At 41.9% G+C, this 21,576-nt stretch overlaps 1 protein-coding gene across 7 annotated transcripts in view; it reads right to left on the bottom strand.

Annotated features, from left to right (window-relative positions):
- The window catches only part of LAMA4 (laminin subunit alpha 4), a 157,274-nt gene that overhangs the window by 84,778 nt on the left and 50,920 nt on the right, over positions 1-21,576 (bottom strand). For all 7 annotated transcript variants that reach the window (XM_039531831.1, XM_039531827.1, XM_039531825.1 and 4 more), the window contains 2 exons: positions 18,115-18,216; positions 6,497-6,621 (listed from right to left, as the gene is read on the bottom strand). In XM_039531831.1, coding sequence (XP_039387765.1) covers positions 6,497-6,621; positions 18,115-18,216 — 227 coding nt within the window. The remainder of the gene's footprint in view (positions 1-6,496; positions 6,622-18,114; positions 18,217-21,576) is intronic.

Raw genomic sequence — 21,576 nt, 5'->3', positions numbered from 1 at the left:
TCTGACAGCTTTATGCCAGTTGAGAGCTCCCTAGCACAGTGAAATTCTCAGCTGGGCATCTGTGGGCAGATTCCATCCCCGTTGTGTAGCTCAGGCTATACAAAGGGGCCAGAACAGGGGACGAGAATCTGGTCCATGTACTTGTCCTAGGAACAAGCAACAGACAAAGTATATAAATAGTTCCTTCATTGTTTCTGTTCCAATCAGTATTTCTAAGCTAATGTTTTCCAGAGTAAAGTCAATGATCTGTTTGGAGACATTTATACAATTAGACAGAATTTAAAATGAGACTTTCTTGATGAAATTCCCAAATTATCTTCTGTAACATTTTGATGTGAACATGGCAAGAAAATTACAATACTTTGGCAGTTTCCTCTCTTCCTGTATACAGGCTAATTCCTTAAAACATTTGAAGTTATTACTTTGTGGATTTAAGTTATGAAGTATGACCAAAGTCTTCCGGGGTCTTTATATTTCTTTAGTTTTTTTTTAAAAGATCATAACATTTCCTGAGGTTTAAAATTAAGTAACATCTGCTAGAGTCAGGAGAAGCCTCCATCCAATTTTTCCAAAAATATGTCATTTCACTTAATGGGAACTATTACAAAAGTTCCCAGGATAGCAGATATAAAGATACTCTGGCCAGACAAAAAACTAAAGCCCTACAAATGAATCCCAAGAACAACAGTGAATCTAATGATGTCAGTTTAGAGATTTGGATGCAGAGTTGGTCTGTCTGTTTGACTGCTATGAATCCATTCGTCATGTTATTTTTAGAGATAAAACTTCTGTTGAAAAATGGAGTAGTAAGCAATATCGTCTGTATATTTTCTCTTTAAAGCCTTGGTAGCTTCATGGTGGAGGCACCTTCTTGTCTTACTGTAAATAGAGTAAGAATAAAGGTGAATGATAAAAAAGAAAAAAAGGATATTTCTCTCTGAACCCTTTTGTTTGACCCTGAAGATTACACCATAAACATAATAATTATTATTTATTGTTTGCATACCAGTAGCGTTTAGAGCAGGGATGGGCAAACTTTTTGGCCTGAGGGCCACATCTGGGTGGAGAAATTGTATGCAGGGCCATGATTATAGGGCTGGGGCAGGGGGTTGGGGTGTGGGAGGGAGTGTGGGGTGTGAGGGGGGTGCGGTGTGCAGGAAGGGGCTCAGGGCAAGGGATTGGGGTGCAGGAGGGGTGTGGGGTGCGAGAGGGGTCTCAGGTAAGGGGGTTGGGGTTCAGGAGGGGTGCAGCAGGAGACTCAGGGCAGGAGGTTAGGGGCTCAGGGCATGGGGTTGGGGTGCAGGGTGCAGGAGGGGTTTGGGGTACGGTGCTGCTTACCTTGAGTGGCTCTGGGGTGGCAGCAGTGCGCAGCGGGGCTAAGGCAGGCTCCCTGCCTGCCCTGGCCCAGCGCCGCTCCCAGAAGTGGCCAGCATGTCCGTCAGTGGCTCCTGGGGGTGGGGTGGGGCAGGTGGCTCCACCGCGTGCTGCTCTCCTCTGTGGGTACCACCCATGAAGCTCCCGTTGGTTGCAATTTCCCGCTCCCAGCCAATGGGAATTATGGGAGGCAGTGCCTGCAGGCGAGGGCAGAGCATGGAGCCCTCTGCCCCACTCCCATCCTCCAGGGGCTGCGGGGATGTGGTGCTGGCTGCTTCTGGGAGCAGTGCGGGGACAGGGCGGGCAGGGAGTCTGGCTTAGCCACCCGGGGTTGGCAATCCTGCGGGCCGGACTGAAAGCCCTAATGGGCCAGATCCTGCCCGTGGGCTGTAGTTTGCCCTCCCCTGTTCTAGAGGTCTCACCTAAGGTCAGGACCCCTGTGTGTTAGGTGCTATTTATCCAGGGGCGGCTCTAGGGATTTTGCTGCCCCAAGCATGGCAGGCAGGCCGCCTCCGGCGGTTTGCCTGCAGAGGGTCTGCTGGTCCCGCTGCTTCGGCGCGCCTGCGGGAGGTCCACTGAAGCCGCAGGACCAGCGGACCCTCCGCAGGCAAGCCGCCGAGGGCAGCCTGCCTGCCGCCCTCGCGGAGCCAGCAGAGCGTCCCCCGCGGCTTGCCGCCCCAAGCACGCGCTTGGCGTGCTGGGGCCTGGGGCCGCCCCTGTATTTATCCACACGAGGGGTAGGCAACCTATGGCACGGGTGCCAAAGGCAGCACGCAAGCTGATTTTCAGTGGCACTCACACTGCCTGGGTCCTGGCGACCAGTCCAGGGCGCTCTGCATTTTAATTTAATTTTAAATGAAGCTTCTTAAACATTTTAAAAGCCTTATTTACTTTACATACAATAATAGTTTAGTTTTATATTATAGACTTATAGAAAAAGACCTTCTAAAAACGTTAAAATGCATTACTGGCATGTGAAACCTTAAATTAGAGTGAATAAATGAAGATTCGGCACACCACTTCTGAAAGGTTGCTGACCCCTGATCCAGACAGTCCTTGCCCATTATAGGCAATCAGGATTTAAACACCAGTATGTTGCAAAATGGGCTATGATATTATTACTTTGTGTTCTGGGCTTCATTCACTCTAGTGGTCTGAAATAGGAGAGGAGTCAAGGTAGTGGGGACTGGTATGGCAAGACAATAAGATTTTCATCACCAACAACAGGCAGCAATTTTAGGTTAGTGTCTTTAAACTAGATGTGATTGTTCTTCACTCCCTAAAAAAGGAAATTTAGATTCAGATATAATCCTTTTGGAAAAGCTAATGGAACAATGAACAATAAAGCTGCAGCTGAAAGGAAGGTGTGCAGCCAATTAGGAAAAATGTAATACGCTAGTATAACGGGGAACAAAGGCCAATTAGCCCCTACACAATAAAAAGTAACAGGAGCCAAATGTGAGATATAACATTCCAGGACATACAGAAAGCATTTAAACAGACATTTTGATGTAAGACTGGCAGAGATTCCTTTTCTAACAGTATAGTCACTGCTTATTTACTAAGTATATGGCTTATTTGAGTGGAAATATAGAATCACTAATAATGTTAATTTTCTGATTAAAGTCTTTTTCATCGGAAAATGTAAATTTGTTGAAACGAAAAAAACATTTCATGGGAACATATTGGTTTCAATGGAAAATAGTTTCTCGGGTCCAAGATGGAGTTTCAGAGAAAGACCCAAATATCCTGGTGATAAGGGCCCCCATTCGGGAGGTTCAAGTCCCTACTTTGCCTGATGTGGAGAAAGGACCTGAACGTGGGTTTTCCACAGCTCAGGTGAGCTTCCTAACCACTGGGCTATTAGTTATTCTTCTGAGGTGGGTCTTTCTCTCTCTCTTTTTTTTAATTTTTGAAAGGTCTCCATTTCATTCAAAATTGGATTGAAAATAACTGATGAAACTTCATTTTGTGAAAGAGAATTCTTGTTTAGTGGCCAGCCCTACTAATAACTGTCAAGATCATAGGGTATAAGCATAACAATTCTGAGAGTAAAGTTTCAGAGCAATTTAAGTACTTCTGTAACACTGTAATCACTCACACTAAGAAAAACAACTCTTTTAGTTTTGTAGCTTAGGTTTAAAGTAGATTTAGGGGTTATAGTGCACTTAAAAAACTTCAGATTTAATTTGGTATTATTTATTAGTAAGTCCTTGTCATATATGATGTGGAAATAATGTTACAGGTAAAAGCAAAAACAGATTATTATAGTACATGGGCTTGCTCCTGCTCCCACTGAAGTCAGAGCTAACACTCCCATTGAGTTCAGTGGAAGCAGGACCACCTCTTACAGCTATTAGTAATTCTGAGGTTCATAAACTTTAGTAGCAAGACCACACCAAAATGGGAGGATACTTACAGCTCCATTGAAATCCTGGCTCCATTGAAGTCAACAGGAGTTTTGTCATTGATTTTAATAGGGACAGAGTTTCACCCAAAGAGCCCAAATGAAAGACACAAGACAGTTACTCAGGCAGAAACGTAGGGCTTGTCTACACAATGAGTTACTGCTCACCAAGTCAAGATGTGAATCTACTCTAGCTTGCCATGTAGTAACTTGCTATGTGGATCCTTGCTACGTGGATGTGCAGTGAACATCCTGGAGTAGGGCTTAGCATTCTGCTGCTTGAAAGTGTAATATGCCAAGCTGCATTCTGGGACTATCACTGCACTTCAGCAATGTCTATGTGGGTGTTATTCCATGATAAGCTGGTGCACTGTAAATTCACTTGCTGTGCAGTAACTCGCCATGTAAACAAGCCCTTAAATGCCAAGATTCATCCCCTTAGCATAAATAATGTTTCTGTTAACCTCTGTTTCATGTTTCTGTATTTCTGACATAAATATAATTTACAGCAATGAAATTAAAGCACCAAATTTATATGGAATGGAGATAAATTTAAGTTTGAAATAAGGGACTCCTGAGTAAAGAAGGGCAGTTGGGGGAGATTGGGCCAGATCTTCAGCTAATATAAATCAGTATAGCTTCAGTGAAGCCGATAGAGTTACACTGATTTACTTCAGCTGGGGGTCAGCCTTGTATTTCCATGTTCTCTCAGCACAACTTTAATACATCTCTATTTTATGGTGTCACAGACAAAACATATGCAAAAGGATAAGGATGCTATCATGTCCTCCAAAAAAGGAAACTGTGCTTGCAAGCTGAAATGGCTGTTGTGTGGCAAACAGCCATATGAAAAAAAAATTCATTTATTGAACAAAGGAGCTGTTGGACCGTTCTGTTTCTACTTATGTGTTCTTGCTATTGTCTCAGATACTGAAACATGAATAAATAATACACTTCCCATGTGAACTCATTCACCTGGCTAGCCTTGCATAAATATAGTAAAATGCAGGTGCTCAGTCAATTGTGAAGAAAAATTGGACATCCTTTCTCCTCACTCTCTTGGGCATTCTCTCTAATCCAATCAGGGATGTAGTTTTTTTAGTCATAGCTATTCTTCATCTTGCAGTCCTCATGTGCATATAGCTCTTCTGAAAGTCAGGAAGTGTTTTGAGGGACTGTGAGCTTGGGCCCAGCTGTGATTTTGAGCCCGTGCCTCTGAGCAGCTGAACAAAATGCAAATTTCTCACTTTGAGGTTGTGCTAAAGAGCAGTCCTATAGCAACCGTAAGAAGTACCATGAAATAAAGGGAAAGAAATTCAGTGTAGAAAAGGACTAAAACCTTCTGGTTGAAAGTGGAATGGGAAACAAAGAGAAAATAGCTGGCTCACTAAAAAGGTCTTCGACCGACAGTGAAATATTTAGAGGTACATCATCCTGTCAGTGTAATGGGATATGCATAGATATCCATTCAGATGGAATACAGTGATAAGTAATGGAATGCTGATTTCTTCTGCTATGACTTTGATGTGCTATTAAAGCTCTCTAACAGAAAGCCACATCTTCTCGTTAATTGGTATCTCTGAAACCACAGGGAATAATGACTGCTGTAAATGTCCTCTTATTGGCCTGGACCTGTATTTTCTGTCAGGCTTCAGAAATTCATATCCAAAAGCAGGCTATGCATTAGTTGAAATTACAGTTACTGTCTGCCTCTTGCACCACTACTGAAGTTGGATGCATTAATTTAAATATCAGATGCTGTGCTTACATTAACCAGGCCAAGCTACCATTTGCTTGGGCCTGTGTTATGTTAGGGCAGTGGTGCCCACACTTTTCCTGTCATGCCCCCCAACTTACCAGCAATGGGATCTGTCTGCGCCCCCCTCCTGCATTACTGCTCAGGTGGCTCAGCAGAGGAGCTGGAGTTGAAGGCAGCATTGGGGATGGGGAAGGAGGTGGGGCTAGAGGTGGAGCTCGCCTGGGGGCGGAGAGGGACTGAGAGCAGAGCTGGGCTGCGGGCAGAGTAGGAGGGTGGAGTGGGGCTGGGGCTGGGGCTGAGGCTGGGGGGTGGAGTAGAGCTGCATCTGGGGGCAGAGCTGGGCTGGGTGGTTGGCCCATGCCCTGCCGTGCATCCCCCCCAAATGTTCTTCGGCACGCCCCACAGTTTGGGGACCACTGTGCTAGGGTTTTCCCTGATCAGTTTCTGCTTTCCAGATGTCATGGGGAATTTTACGTATAAAGAGGTATGGCTTTGGCTTTGGCTTTCAGCTTATTAAAAGTTAGCACACTGCTGACAACCTTTCTTATTTAAAAGAGAAAGAGCCCTAAGTTGTTCAAATATTTTCTCCCATTTCTGTATGCAGCAATCAATGGAAGAGACTGAAAAAAATATTCACACCTTTTAAATAAAATTCCAGTTGCTGGGTTTAATGTTGGTGGCCTGTGATATACAGGAGGTCAGACGAGATGATCGAATGGTCCCTTCTGGCCTTAAACTCTATGACTTTAAATGTTATTTTCCCTTTTTTCACCTTTTCATTTGGTGATAAGTGTAAACAAGTGAAAATGTTCTTTGTTTTCTACGCTTGAAGGTGCATCAGTCTTTCGCTGATCCCCAGTCTAATAAGATTTATTGTGCCTGGCTCTGAAAGATGAATGCAGAACAGAAAGTGTAAGGTTCAGCACAAATAAAATAAAACAAAGTGTTTTACATACTTGGCAACTAATGGCAATGGGCAAGGGCAGGGCTGGCAGAATGTGGGCACTCCTCTGACGATGTCCCCAAAGTAACCATCCAGACATTTTTCACAGTGCTTTCCAGTGGTGTTTCTCTGGCAGTCCTTCAATAAAAAAGAGTGACAAATGTTAAAGGAAGGTGCTACTTAATTCAGGCCTAGTAGATGACTTTGGCAAGTACTCTGCCAAGCAGAACAAGGACTGGTGCCAGGCCTGAACCCTTCAAGGTACTGAGGGATTAAATGAAAAGTGTTTGTAAGTGGCAGCGTATTACAAATGAAAACATTTGGAACAATTCACTGGTCTGCCTGGGAGTGCTGACAAAGTGGCATACAGGATAAAGCTATCACTATAGCATTCACATGTGCAGGCTCCTGAGCACAAACTCTGCATTATATATCATCAGAAATGTTGCTAGAATTCACAGGTAGTGAACAGGTCTGTCTAAGCTGAAGGCATTAGAAGGAATGCTGAACTTGCCTGGCACCAAAACAAGGTACAATTTGTCCACTGGTGTATATATAATTACCAATAGATTCCAGTACAGATGCCTGCTTGTTGAGAGAGAAAGGGATTATTCTTTGGACTTGATGACTGAAAGTGAGTATCAGGGAAAATTGCAGGTTATTGGTAATTAATAGGCTGGTGGTTTTGATTTTTTCCCTGAAATGAAATATGCCTGAATGTTAACAGTTATTTACATATTCAGATTGATCCCTACACATTGCCCTTTAAAGGAGACTGCCATATTCTTTCTTTCTAAGATACGAAAAAAATAGTTCATGAATTTCAAGATTATTTTTCTGGTGGCATTTCTATGGAATACAAAATAATGGAGCAAAAACTCACTCATCTTCTCAAGAAGTGATTTCATCTCCATTGTGCAACACTTACAGGAAGTAATTTCACCCTGCACAACACATTATACGCTATACCTCAGCCAGTGTAAGTTATCATGGATCAACTGAAATCAATACAACTTACAGTAGCTGAGGATTTACCCCAAACTATTTTATTATGATTATAATACTATGCACTTGTATACTGCTTTTATTAAAAGATCTCGAAGCACTTTACAACAATTTTAATCCTGCCCTACCACACCCCTGTGAGGCAGGGTCAGTATTATTATATTACTAATTTTACAGATGGGCAAACTGAGGCACAGAAAGGTTACGTGAATTTCCTATGAACACATTGCAAGGTAGTGAATGCCATAGAGACAACAACAGAGTTAATGAATCCAGGCCCTGCGTCTTATGCTTTAACTACAACATACCATTTCCATTTCGGGGTGGTACCCGGAAGTTATAATGAGAGTGTTTTTTTCCAGAGAAACATGCTCTACAGTTGAGTTATTTTAAAAGGGATACCCTAAAGAAGATGGGTGCAATTCTCCACTGCCTTGTACCTGGTGATTTTTGTGATGTGTGTTAAATGCTCCCAGATCCGATTTCTATGTACACCATTGGTAGTGTTTTACATCCACTTTGCACTGATTTCATTCAGATGTAAATGACAATACAAAGTGCAAGGCAGTGAAGAATCAACTCCATGACATATACTGTATGGAAAAAAACTACTTTGTGTATTGGGTTAGTGTAATAGCTTTGTTCCTCTAGAGAACAATGTTCAAAGTTGGCATGTGTTAAAAGAAATTATCTTGGCTCCTCAGCATATTCTCCAGTAGGTATTCAATCACATCACAAAATAACTGTGCAGTTAGTGACTGGCAATCTCTGGAATAACAGGGAAGTTGTAGGTCAGGTTTCAGGTGCATTAGCAGAGCTGCAAGAGGAAGCTTGTGCAGTGCCTGCCAAGCAGTATGTTGGCAGTATATTTGGTGCTTGTGAAATAGCACCAAATATACTATGGTGTACTATTGGATTTAGCCTGAGCAATCAACACTGGTTTTTCACAAGCACCAAATTCAGGGTGGATGACCTTATTCTATCTAATTCTGAACCCACCCAATGCAGTAGATTTGAAAGGTCATCTTGAACTCATACCTTACCGCACTCTTTGTCCAGGAGACTGTGAAAAGAGGAATGAAAGGACAGAAAATGTCTAATACAAAAAAATAGTATCAGTATCTCAGATTAGACATTCTCAGCCAGGCTTTGTCTCAGATACAGTACAATGAACCTTTACTTGTTGCCATAAACTGATTATGAGGACACTGATAGGTCATTTTCATTTACCCACATCCAGATGTCACCAGCCTCCTCTGACAACTACTGTTTATACATTAGAGAGAGGCCACCCACTTGTGTGAATGTTACAAATACACTGCATATTTGGCTGACCATTTAGTCTTCCTTCCTTTGATCTTCAGGCAGATGCAGGTTCTGATAAGACCAGTCCAGATAATTGTAGATTCTGGGTGGAGATGGTCTGAGTTAGTTGCTGCACGTGTTTTAGCCACAGTTAGTGATATGTAGCCCAAGTATTCCAATGTGCAGCAATTATCATTATTTATTTGTGCAGAGCTATAATTCCACCATGGAGTTTTACAACAGGTAAAACATGGTAAGCAAAAAACAAACAACCCCACCAAAATGAATAATAAACTAACAGAACCCCCCGCCCTAAATCCTACCACCACCACTTTTCCTGAAGATCTTATATATATATATATATATATATATATATATATATATACATACACATACATACACCAACGAGTGCAGTGCAGTGCATTTCACATTATAGAGTGGAATACTCAATAATTTTACAAAAGCAACAAAGAATCCTGTGGCACCTTATAGACTAACAGACTAACTAACACGGCTACCCCTCTGATACTTGACACAATAATTTTACAGGAAGGCTTTTCACAAGTGGTGTTTGGAGAGGAGAGTAGGAGAGAGCTTGGTGTACATTAAATGGAAGGTTATTGTAAGCATAAGGGATGGCATGGAGGGGGAGGAGAAAAGCTTAGTTATACCAGAGGAAGCAGGAATGGGTATAAGAGGAAATGAGGAAACAGCTGAAATATGGGGTGCAAGTGGAAGATCTTAAGGCTAGTGCAATTTAAAGAAGTAGTGGAATTTGGCAATATTCCCTGAAGAAGTGTTTTTGATTGACTGGAGGAGAGGGATGAGAGAGTGGGAAATCAAAGTCTATTCTCCAATCAAAGAGGAAGAATGGCCTTGTGGTTAAGGCACCAGACTAGGAATCAGGTCTAAATTAAATTCTTGGCTTTGCCACAGACTTCCTGTTTTACTCTCAGCAAGACACTTAACCTCCCTCTGCCTCAATTGTCCATACATCATACGGGTAGCGTGAGGATATATTCATTGATGTTTTCCAGGTGCTCAGATGCTACAGTGATGAGCACAGAAAGAAAGCAGCCGACTCAGTGTTAATATGCATATCTGCAGTGTTCCTCTTCTACCACAAGGGAGATTGTTAGCACACTCTCTCCTCTAATAAACCCATCAGTTGAGTGCTTGGGACATCTGAAGTGTGGCTCTACTCTGAAAAGTGACTATGTAAAAATAGCATGGCCTTGTTCTACAGATCTGAACCCTTTTGTGTATTCAGGGTCATATTTTTTACTTTAGTGGCAAAAAAGACAGTCTTTGGCTTCTATAGCACTGCAGAATCAATGCAGATCCTGTATGTCTTCTGCAGAATTGTTGACTAAGTTACACCTGTGAAACCATTGAAGGGAAAGGTGAAACTGGTGAACATAACTGACTCTCACAGCTCAAGCTGCGTTTACAGTTAGAAAATACATCTTCTCTCTTTTAAACTGAGCACATCAGACAGAGAAATAACTGTGAGGGCCAATAAACATGTAGCTCCATGATGGCACTTTTATGAAGTCACTTTTCACAGTAGTAATGCACTTTAAGCATAGAGGAGAAGAGCACTCCTGGTGCCAGTGCATAAGCACACACATCTTTGCATGCATACAGAGCTGTATCCCAGCACTGGTTTGGTCACAAATTCTTCAGTGGGGTATTTGATTACAACCTCTTCAATCCCAACTTCTCTTTCAAATGAAGTTTTAAAAAAAACATTGAAACATGTCTATTGATATTGGTGTTTAATTTGTTTTTTTCATACAGAAGGAGCAAACAGATGGCTTTCAGTTTTGATTAAGAAAATAAATGCAAAACCAGAAAGAGAAAAGTACATTTTCCATGAGACTCTTCTAGACAGTGTGCACTGAACTAAAAGCAAAATTGCTGCCTGTCTCTGCAGACAGAGACCTTAGAGGCTTACAGGTGCAGTTCATGGAATACAAAGGCTGAAAAGTTACATGGATAAATGCACTGCAATTAAGTTTTTTAAAGCACTGGTGTTAATTTTTTTTTTAATACCGTAAGTTAAAATTCTAAGACAAACATTTTGCATTTTGCCAAATTAATACAATCTTTCACTTTTACAAAACCAAAGTCAACCCTTAAAGATTATGGGGAAAAATATAACAGAAGTCCTGGTTCTAAAGGCTTCTAAATGAAATTACACCCTCTACAGTATGTAATTATTCATGCACCATTTAATCAACAACAAAGTGGCCTGAGTGTATTTTCCTATGTTAGAAAATCCCCTGATTTCAGTAGGACCAAGAGTATGTTATCAATAAAATTTGAAAGTTGCATCAAGCCACTAGGAATTCAGATAATGATGTCTCAATTTAAAAGAACATTTTCAACAGAGTGTAATAGGAATGATTTTGCTTGCTAAGAGACACGCTGGTAGCAATTATGAACACAGAAAAATGGCATGGGAACAAATAAATAACATGGCGGAAGTGAGGAAAGGGCTATGCTAAAATATTTGGATCCAGATCCAAACTTCCCCAAGATTTTGGTGTGTTTGTGTCCACCTACAATGAGGATAGGGAATATTGCCAGTCCCAAGCATTCAAAAACCAGGGGTCAGGCCCAAAATGTCATGAGAGTGGCTTAAAAATTGTGAGACTTAATTAACAGGAAGCATTGCTGTGGCCAGCCACAAACATGCTATTGCTCCTTCACCGTGAGGAGCAGACTCTCTATGGGCCGCATGTTTGAGAACTGCACTCCTGTGCCTCTGTATAAGGGGGGAAAAAGTGACACACACAAAGATCTGAGTGTATGACGATCCTTCATCCCATATCAGATGAAGGACCATGTCTGACTGGTCTATTCCTGCAATCAAAAGAGCCATAGGCACTCCACCAAGCCCTCTCCTAGATATGTATTGCCTTTGTCTCCCTCACTGTTGGACAGATGAAATCCATCTGTGCAGAAGGAAAAAGATCAGTTGTAAGATGCAAGGTTATTCTTTAAGCCAGAAGTATCTATTAAGCTGCAGAACTGTGCCAATTCCCTGTTGCTTTCCTTTATTACTTGATGGATGGATGGAGATCTATTGGCTACTCTCCAGATCTGCCTTGGCTACCATGTGGAACATATTATCCTCAAAGGCAGAGCTGCCAAATCCCTTCCAACCTTTCCAGTCAGCTGTAAACCCAAACATTTAAATGTACAAATCATCCAAACGACAACATGCTCTATTGTTAAAGAATCCATAAGAGAGACAAATGGATCTTAGTAACTCTAGCTTCCCATCCCGTGATCATTTTGTTTTTCTAGTTCCTCTAAATGCTTTCTGCCCTAATCACCAGACACCTCAAATGCATGTAGATCCAATGTACATCACCTAGAAAAAAACAAAGTGTTGTAATATATCTAGCAACAAATCAGCACCCCTACAAAGCTTTATTTCCAGACTCTGCTCTTTTTGCACCACGTAGCCTGATATGATCTCTGTGTAAGGAGCTAACCTAGACTAACGTATACTCTCCATTACTAAATATATCCTCAGAAAGGTCACTCGCAACTCACTTCAGAAACACCTTTTCTCCACTTGCCTCCTCCTTGCCACTTCTTAATTCTCCCACCGCTGCTCTACTCTGCTGAAGTCATTGTCAAACTGCTCTACAGGCAGCACTGGCTGGCCTCTTCTCTCCAGTGTTGCACTACTGTGTTTCAGCATTGTGGGAGAAGCCTGATCCACTCACATACTAAACCAAGAGCAAATTGCTTCTGACAAGCTGCAGGTTGACTGTTTCTGATATATTTGCTACTCAGAAAATTTCAGAGCAGATGACCTTCCATAACCATCAGAAATTCATGATCAAATATAAAGGAATTTGAAGAATGGATAGGATTCTTTCATTTTACTATCTGCTTTTGCAAATTCCAGTCTCAGTTTACAATGGAGGAGTTTCTTCTGACTAGGTCAGCTTCAGGTTAAAGGGTGCTGGTGAAGGAGAGAGTCACTCCCCCAAATCCCGTGCAATTTAATCTGCAATAAGGCCCAATTACTTGAGCTTTATTCTGGTGAAATAAATTTCACTCTGTCTGCAGCTGCACCCTGTCCCGCCATTGTCAACTACTGTAAATTCATACATGTAGCAACTGATATGTACATGTAAACCAAAACAAAGGTACAAAGCACTGCTGTAAACTGGTCTCCTCTCTCAGTCAGAACCAAGGAGGTCACAAACAAGAAGCCTTTGACATTTGTTGAGGGCAATATCCTAAAATCAGTACTGAGAGTGGGTGTCTCTCTCTCTGCTCTTGTGCAGACATATTACCAATGCGGGTGACACAGCTGACAAATTACTTTTTTGAGATGAAGCATTATTGTGATATCTATACTGTCATATATCATAAATGCAGTTTAGACAATGCTGACTGCTTTCTTTTCTTCTAATTGGGTGTGTTTCTATATTAGAAATAGATTGAGCAACTGTCCAGTTTTAATTAAAGGATCAAATGATTGATCTATGCACCAGTTTTACAGTAACATATATAAAAGGAATGTTCTATAAGCAATTATTCCTTGTCCTTGGATACCTAATGAGTTTGCTGATTTATTGACTGTGTACATTCAGTTCGCTTTTAGAAACTCCACAGGATTGATTTATACTTTATAAATAAGGTTGAAGGAGATTTAAAAATAGAACCTTAAAATAACATTGTCATGTCTGTAGAAATTAAAAATATTAACATTGCACTTTGGGGCATCATTAATAAGGTTTTAATTTTAATTGATTTCAAATTCAGAGCTGAAGTCAATACAAATTCCATTTGGTTTCTATGCACTGGAGACCACTGTCAACAAATTGATTTTTGAGATTTGCATGGTATGGAACTCTTAAAGCATTTTTATTGAACTTGGTCCTTATAATTCATCCTTTTCTGTGCAGCTTCCCCCCCCCCATTTTCACAATAGCCCAGACCAATTATTCTGTTTTTGGACATTAGTTATTATCTCCCCTAGAAAACAAATAATTATGTTCTGAGATTATGTAGCTACATGACAACATCATTTCTAGGTTGTCTTTCATCATTTGAAGCACAAAACTCCCAAACTTTGTACTTTTCTACATTTTTACAATTATTTGAAGAATTCTTTTTTGAGAGTTGATGACAAATTTAAAAACTTTTTGCTACTTTGCTGGATTTTAGTTACATTTCAGACATTCATCTGGGTAAACTTAGTCACATCAGTGACCCATTGTGATTGTACTGTGCACTTTGGCTACACTTGAGAGTTGCAGCGCTGGGAGTTACAGCGCTGGTCGTACAGCTGTGTAGGGAAAGTGCTGGTGTGTGGCCACATTTGCAGCGCTGTTGGGAGTGATGCATTATGGGTAGCCATCCCAGCGTTCAAGTGGCAGCAATGTGCTTTTCAAAAAAGGGGGGTGGGGTGGAGTGTGACAGGGACCAGGGGAGAGAGAGAGAGTGGATTTTTGGAGCCGACACTGTGTATCAGCTCCCTGCCTTGCAGAATCAGAAAATTTTCCCGACCCCTTACTCTTAACTGCAAACAGCCTGCAGACCAGATAAGCAGCTGCTCCAACGGACTCCCTTTCTCCCCCCTGCCCCCACTGTTTCTATCCTCAAGCAAACACTCATCCCCCTGCCTGCCTCATTCACAGCAAGGTAGTGGGTTATCTCATTTGATTGTTCACAGTCAGTTACAGATTGATCACAGCAAACAGGAGCTGTGTTTGTTTTTAGATAAGCAGCTTCCGGAGCCCCGAGTTCACAACAAAACAAAGAGAGGCAGCATAACAAAACAAAGAGAGTAATTTAGTTAAAAGCATTCTGGGATATCTCCTAATACCCTGGAGGCCAATAACAGTGCTGGTGTGTGGCCACACTTTACGAGCAGCGCTGTAGCACCAGCACTGCAATCGTTATACGGTTACCCCAAGCAGACCCAGGTGTACAGCCAGCGCTGCAGCCAGGGAGTTGCAGCGCTGGATGTGCCCTGTAGGTGTGGACAGTTACTAATTGCAGCGCTGGAAAGCCTCTACCAGCGCTGCAACTCTCAAGTGTAGCCATACCCTTAGAAGCCATCATTAATAAAACCTAAAACCACCCTCCTGCTATCACTTCTTTGAAGCAGGAAGCTAGCTGGAGCAGCGGCTCCCTTACCTGGTTATAAATGGGTGAACAAGAACAATAATAAAGGCCCAAATGTATTCACAGAGGGTACGTCTACACTACGGGACTATTCCGAATTTGCATAAACTGGTTTTGTAAAACAGATTGTATAAAATTGAGTGCGCGCGGCCACACTAAACACATTAAATCGGTGGTGTGCGTCCACGGTCCGAGGCTAGCATCGACTTCTGGAGCGTTGCACTGTGGGTAGCTATTCCATAGCTATCCCATAGTTCCCGCAGCCTCCCCCGCCCCTTGGAATTTCCGGGTTGAGATCCCAGTGCCTGATGGGGCAAAAATCATTGTCGCGGGTGGTTCTGGGTAAATGTCGTCAGTCACTCCTTCCTCTGGGAAAGCAACGGCAGACAAGCATTTCGCGCCTTTTTTCCCTGGATTGCCCTGGCAGATGCCATAGCATGGCAATCATGGAGCCTGTTTTGCCTTTTGTGACTGTCACCGTATGTGTACTAGATGCCGCTGACAGAGGCGATTCAGCAGCGCTACTCAGCAGCATGCTTTTGCTTTTGCATGACAGCAGAGATGGTTACCAGCCATACTGCACCATCTACCAATCCATAAATTGGTAAAAAGATGAGCATGGCTACCAGTCGTTTTGCACCATTTGCTGCTGTCATAAGTGCCCCTGGCTGCTCTTAGCCAGGGGCGCAAAAGCCAAAATTGGGAATGACTCCCAGAGTCAATCCCTCCTTTTTGGTATCTAAAAATAGAATCAGTCCTGCCCAGAATATGGGCAAGTGTACTAGAGAACCACTGTATCAGAGAGCACAGCTGCTCTGTGTCAGATCCTGCAGAAATTATGAGCTGTATGCTATTCACAGGGGGTGCTCCTGCAACAACCCCACCTGTTCATTCCATTCTTCCCCCAGCCTTCCTGGGCTACTGTAGCATTGTCCCCCCACTTGTGTGATGAAGTAATAAAGAATGCAGGAATAAGGCACACTGACTTGTTAGTGAGAAATGAGTGGAAGGCAGCCTCCAGCTGCTATGATAGTCCAGACAGGACAGTAAGGCGTGTGGAGCAGAGGAGCCCAGCATCCCTCTGCTAGTCCAGGGGCAACTGAATCTTTTTTTTACACATGAAGGGGGGGGCTGACAGAGCTCAGCCCCCTGTTGCTATGATGACGATGGTTATCAGCCATACTGTACCATCTACCAGGAAAAATTAGGGCCTGGCACCCTTGATAGACCTCACCGATGCTAGTCTGCATGGTTACCAGTCCTTTTGCACTGCCCCATGTGCCAATAGGCTGATGATGAGAACGGGTACCAGTCGTATTGCACCATCAGCCACCCATGGCGTGGGGGAGCAAGGATGTTGGTGTTGAGTGCTGCAGCATCGGGTCTATCTGCAGCATTCGGTAAAGATAGGGTGACATGTTAAAGAGTCAAGAGAGGATTGTTTTCCCTTTCACTTCTGGGGGTGGGTGGGGGGGTGCGTAAATTGCCGAGCTATGCCCTGACCCACCGCGGACACTGTGTTTGACCCTAGAAGCATTTGGAGCTCAGCCAAGAATGCAAATACTTTTAGGAGACTGCAGGAACTGTGGGATAGCTTGAGTCATAGAATCATAGAATCATAGAATTCAAGATCAGAAGGGACCATTATGATCATCTAGTCTGACCTCCTGCAAGATGCAGGCCACATAAGCCGATCCACCCACTCCTTAGCAAGCTGGGCTGGTGAGTAATTCCAATCCTGAACATACAACTGAGGGCAAAGACAGAATAAGTTATCCTACCTAGGTACTGAACATGCTGTAAAGATCCTCTTCCCACTAGCTTATTAATGGTAAGAAACATGTCCTCTTGAATGTCACAGTATATAACTGTAAAACCTGCCAACTCGATAAAAGCTGCATTTATATACAGTAGCATCTTTTAGTGGTGGATCTCAAAGCACTTTCCAAACATAAATTAAGGCTCACAACACCCCAGCGAAGAAAGTTGGTATTATTTTCCCATTTTACAGAGAGATACATTGAGGCACAGAGGGGTTAAGTGAATTGCCAAAAGTAGCACAGTAAGTCAGTGGCAGAGCCAGGAATAAAACCCAGAAATCCTGATTACAAGCCCCTACACTAACTAGTAGATGTTTGCTATATTGTTTTAATACAGTACAATATAAAGTCTTCTCCTGTTCTGTTGGTATTTGGTAGTTTTACTATTTTAATTTCCTATAATATTTACTGCTTTGATTGTCTGTTAAATGATGGCAGTTTTGCTGCTTTGGCTTTTGTTCCTAAAGTGATACACTACTAATACTAACCCCAGTCTTCCATATAAGCCGATAATGAGTGAGACAGAGCATATGGCAGGCTACAGTGTTACACTGGAATTCAAGCACGTTCTTTCCTCAATGTATTATTTCAAGCTCCTATCATCGTTAGTCAGCAGCAGGAAGCTAGCTGCTGTGAATTGTTAGGTAGAGCTGCTATAGATAACGCATGTACATACATACTCGGAGGTCACATACAACCATAAGCTGTTTGTATGATATACAACACAGTACAGTGAAAGGGAGAGTTGAAATGAGCTTACATTGATATGCTTTTCTCAAAATGGATCCCAAAGCCCTTTCTGTGTTGATAAACTGATTAAAATTTTCTCTCTAGGAATCACTTAACCTTTGAGATGAAATGTGACAACTCTTTAGTGGCTCACCCAAATGCTTCACATCAGTTTAGGGCAGGAAGTCAGAATATTTTGTGTTTGGAAACTACAGAGATAATTTGGGTTGGTAGAATGTAAAAACCTTCAGTGAAATTTGGTCAGGACGTTGTGGTTAACGATCCTAGCACCTGGAGATCTTTAATTATGACAGGTGATCATGACCTTTTAAATGTAATTCAGAAGAAAGCACCTCTGGTAATGCAGTATAACACTATGCTGGTATATTGGGATCTAGGACTATTGGTGATAAGAGTCTCAGCTTTTGATTTACCAACACTACAACCTGCAGTAGCTTTCATCCAGGTGGTGACTTATCCAAGATCGAGAGGAGACTCTGCTAAGGTTTTATCTTGTCAATCAAAATATAATTCATGTTTATGGTGAAATGGAAGGCATCCATGAAATGGGGGACCAGTAGAGAGGGTGAGGATGGCACACATGACTTACCACACAGATTCCAGATCCATCAAGGCACTTGTTTGCATTACCATTACAGTTACAACGGGAACAATCTCCTGAAGCAGTTTGATAAAATCCTTCTTGGCATTTCTGCAATGAAAAAAATCAAAATAAAGTATTTTCTACATATATGCATTTTAAGTTCAGGTTTGGCTAATATTCAGAGACAGGCAAGTATTGCAACAGTCAGGTTTCCTCAGAGAACATGACAGAACCCCATCAGAATAGACCACACACACTCTGCTGAACTCAGATAGGGTTTTACCTCCTTCTCCTTTAGTCTTTCTTTCTTGTTCTCTCATTAAAATGACAACATCCATTCCTGTTTCCCCAGGTGGCCATGTGATGAGAAACTTGCAGATTCTTATGGTAAATGTGAGGTGCAAATGCAGAAGATAAGCTGACAGAGAATGATTGACTCTAAGGCTTTATAAAAATAGGTGTTTTTGAGGAATGTTTTGAAGGAGAGGAGGTGTCTCATTTCACACATACAGGGCCTGATCCAAAAGTCCATTGAAGTCAGTGGGAATCTGTCTATTGGCTTCATTAGGGTTTGGATCAGGCCTATAGAGAAGACAGAAATATATCTATGAATATTAAAGTTCCTCTGAACAAGAGCTAACTGACAATCATGGAGCGTGGGTTGTATGGTATTCAGCTACTCACGCCAATATCTATCGATGGAGATGACAGCATGCGCAAGCTATACTATATGGTCATTCCAGAAAGTAATTCCTGAAATGACAACATGGTTCTGGATGTGCCATAAAGAGATTCTATGTTAAAGTCAAAAGAGATGTGAAGAAATTAAATGTGCTTTTGTACAATTTGTATGCTGACTTTCCTGTAAACCCTTGAATGTGTGACCATAACTGGGATACACCTATATAGGATTATTTTGACAAGTATGTTTATTGAAATTGGACATTAATACATATAACATAATTTCATAGAAAAGAAATAGTCTAGTATAGCAACATGTTTTAAATATTAATTATAGCAATAAAATTAGATAATCAGTAAAATAAATACTAATAACAAAAAATTCTAAAATGACATAAATAAGACTACAAGGTGCACAGGGGCTTTGAGTGGGGTGGTCACAATAGAAAGCCAACCTTGACTCAGGGGCTGAGGCCTCAGTAGGGACCCTGTTAATCCTTGTGGCAAAGAGTCCCTCTGCACCATTTGTGTGTGGTGTTACGGCCATTGGGGTTGTGCGACTGTGGATCCTGTGGCCCTTCCCTTTGCTTACCTACAACAATGTCCTAGGTGAGACTGTTGTGAAGACCTACTACCTCAGTGGTGTGTAGTGGATGCAGGGGCCCCTAGAGCCCCTATAACATTTCCAGCATGGATCTTAAAGGGTCTAGTGCTGGCTTTCTGATTAGCTGAAAGCTGTGCTACATACCACATATACTTGTATATAAACAGGAATAGGATATTTGGCCTAAATGTAAAGGAATTTTTCAGAGAGTCACTTATATAAGGATATGTAAAAGACCTTCTCTTCCCCAACCTGAGGGATTACTGTAAATATGGTAGTTCAGATGGACTGGCATCTCTCTGGAATGACAAATCCTCTTTTTCCACCTGAGGAATGGATAGACCTGAAGGACTTGCTAATTTGTCTACAATTCTTGCCTGTGTCCTGGACTTAGGCAGTGCTGACATCATCAAGTGCTGCAGTGCCTTTCTCCTGTTCTCTTATGTAACAGTGTACTCCCAGAACAGGATTACATGCCAGTACAAAAGCCTATATGGCTTATGTGTAGGTCAATTACACTTTTAATTTACAGATAATATACCAATATTAATGGTAAACATAGTTAATCATAAAATGTCCACATCCTCAAAACCCAGAAATCTGTTATTTGCTTAAAAAGACAAATGCATATAAATAGTTCATTTGTGATGCTGAACCACTTTACTTGATTATGGCTGAGCAGTCCTATTAGCTGGTTTGCATCCCTTTGTTAAGAGAAACTTAGAGAAGAAGATTCAACAATATTCACTAGCCATCCAGGGATAGGATATATTAACTGTTGAGTATGGTAGAAAGGAAGATTATTAAAAAAAATTCCCCTGAATATATTTTATTCTTCCATTGTTTGGCATAAATTTAGAAGGTCTAGCCCTGAGGTGATTTTCATAGTCAGGAGTGTGCCCAATTTTCATTGAAGATATCATGGGGTTGGCTCTCCGATGCCTTGCAACTTCTATATGTCATTTATGATTTAGTACTGGAGCTGGTTCTTTGGCCGAGATGAACATAAATGGAAAACTTAGCTGCCTTTACAATTTTTATACGCACTGTTAATTTAATAGCTATGGGGGTGGGGGGAATCCTTCATACTATGGCTACATAGGGGTATCATAAATACTAGACATTTGTATTGCTTCTCTCAGCAGATGAAACCTAACATGGATTTCCAGAATTGGCTCACGATAGACTAAGAATTTCAGCTGGATGATTGAACCACACACCATGGAAAGCAGACAATTAGTTTCCAAATTGAAAACAGATTCTTATTACAAAGTCTTTCTTGGCAGTAGTTCTCTCCTCCCATATAGATCTAAGGCATGTTATGTTCTCTAATGTCATTCAGTTGGTGGGAGGTCTTAACTGATAAATTAGTGCCTGTCTGTGACAAGAACTTTGGGGCAATCCAGACCAGTAAGGGGTTGTGTTGCCACTTGCCCTGCAACCCTGGATGCCTCACAGTTCTTTATTGCAGTAACTCCCAGCCTGGGATGCTCAGAACCAGCCAACAAGCATGCAGGTCACACCCTGTGTCCTAAACAGCTCTGGTTCAGCAGTTCTGATCCCAGCAGCCTGTCTACAGGCCCACAGCCCCACTCTGGCTTCCACCAGCCTTGGTTACAACTAGCAAAGTACACCAACAGACTCCCAGTCCTGAATTCCCCCCAAACCATGTCTTCTGCAATGTCCAGCCCTCTTCTGGACAGTTCAGAGAAATAATATGGTTAATTTGTTCCTCTAAGACACAAAAGCACATCCCAGCTTGTTAACTTAACTCGGGTAAATACACTGTTTCATTAAACACAGCACTGACTTGGTTTATAGTAAAAATAAAACAAATTTATGAAACAATAGGACATAGATTAAGTGCACATCATGCTGTAAATGACTACCCTACAATATTGCAAGAAATACCTAGCCCCCTAAATTGCCACTCTGCTGCAGTGTGCACTCTGGTCACTCAGAAATGTGAAGCTAGAGAGGTGATAGAACCAATCTTCTCCTATTCCAAAAGTATAGTCACCTTCCATTAAACTAAAGGGAACTGAATAGCGAATAGGGCCTATGAAAGACAGTTCAGCTGTTCTGAATCAATCCCGCAGATGACAGTGATACACAAAGGGTTACATTTTCAAATGTACCCCCGTATTTATCGGCGTATAACACGCACAGGCGTATAACACGCA

This window comes from Mauremys reevesii, linkage group 3 (assembly GCF_016161935.1).
Source record: "Mauremys reevesii isolate NIE-2019 linkage group 3, ASM1616193v1, whole genome shotgun sequence".
Taxonomy (NCBI): domain Eukaryota; kingdom Metazoa; phylum Chordata; order Testudines; family Geoemydidae; genus Mauremys; species Mauremys reevesii.
Note: the sequence above shows the minus strand (reverse complement) of the source record. Positions and strands in the feature narration are given on the sequence as shown.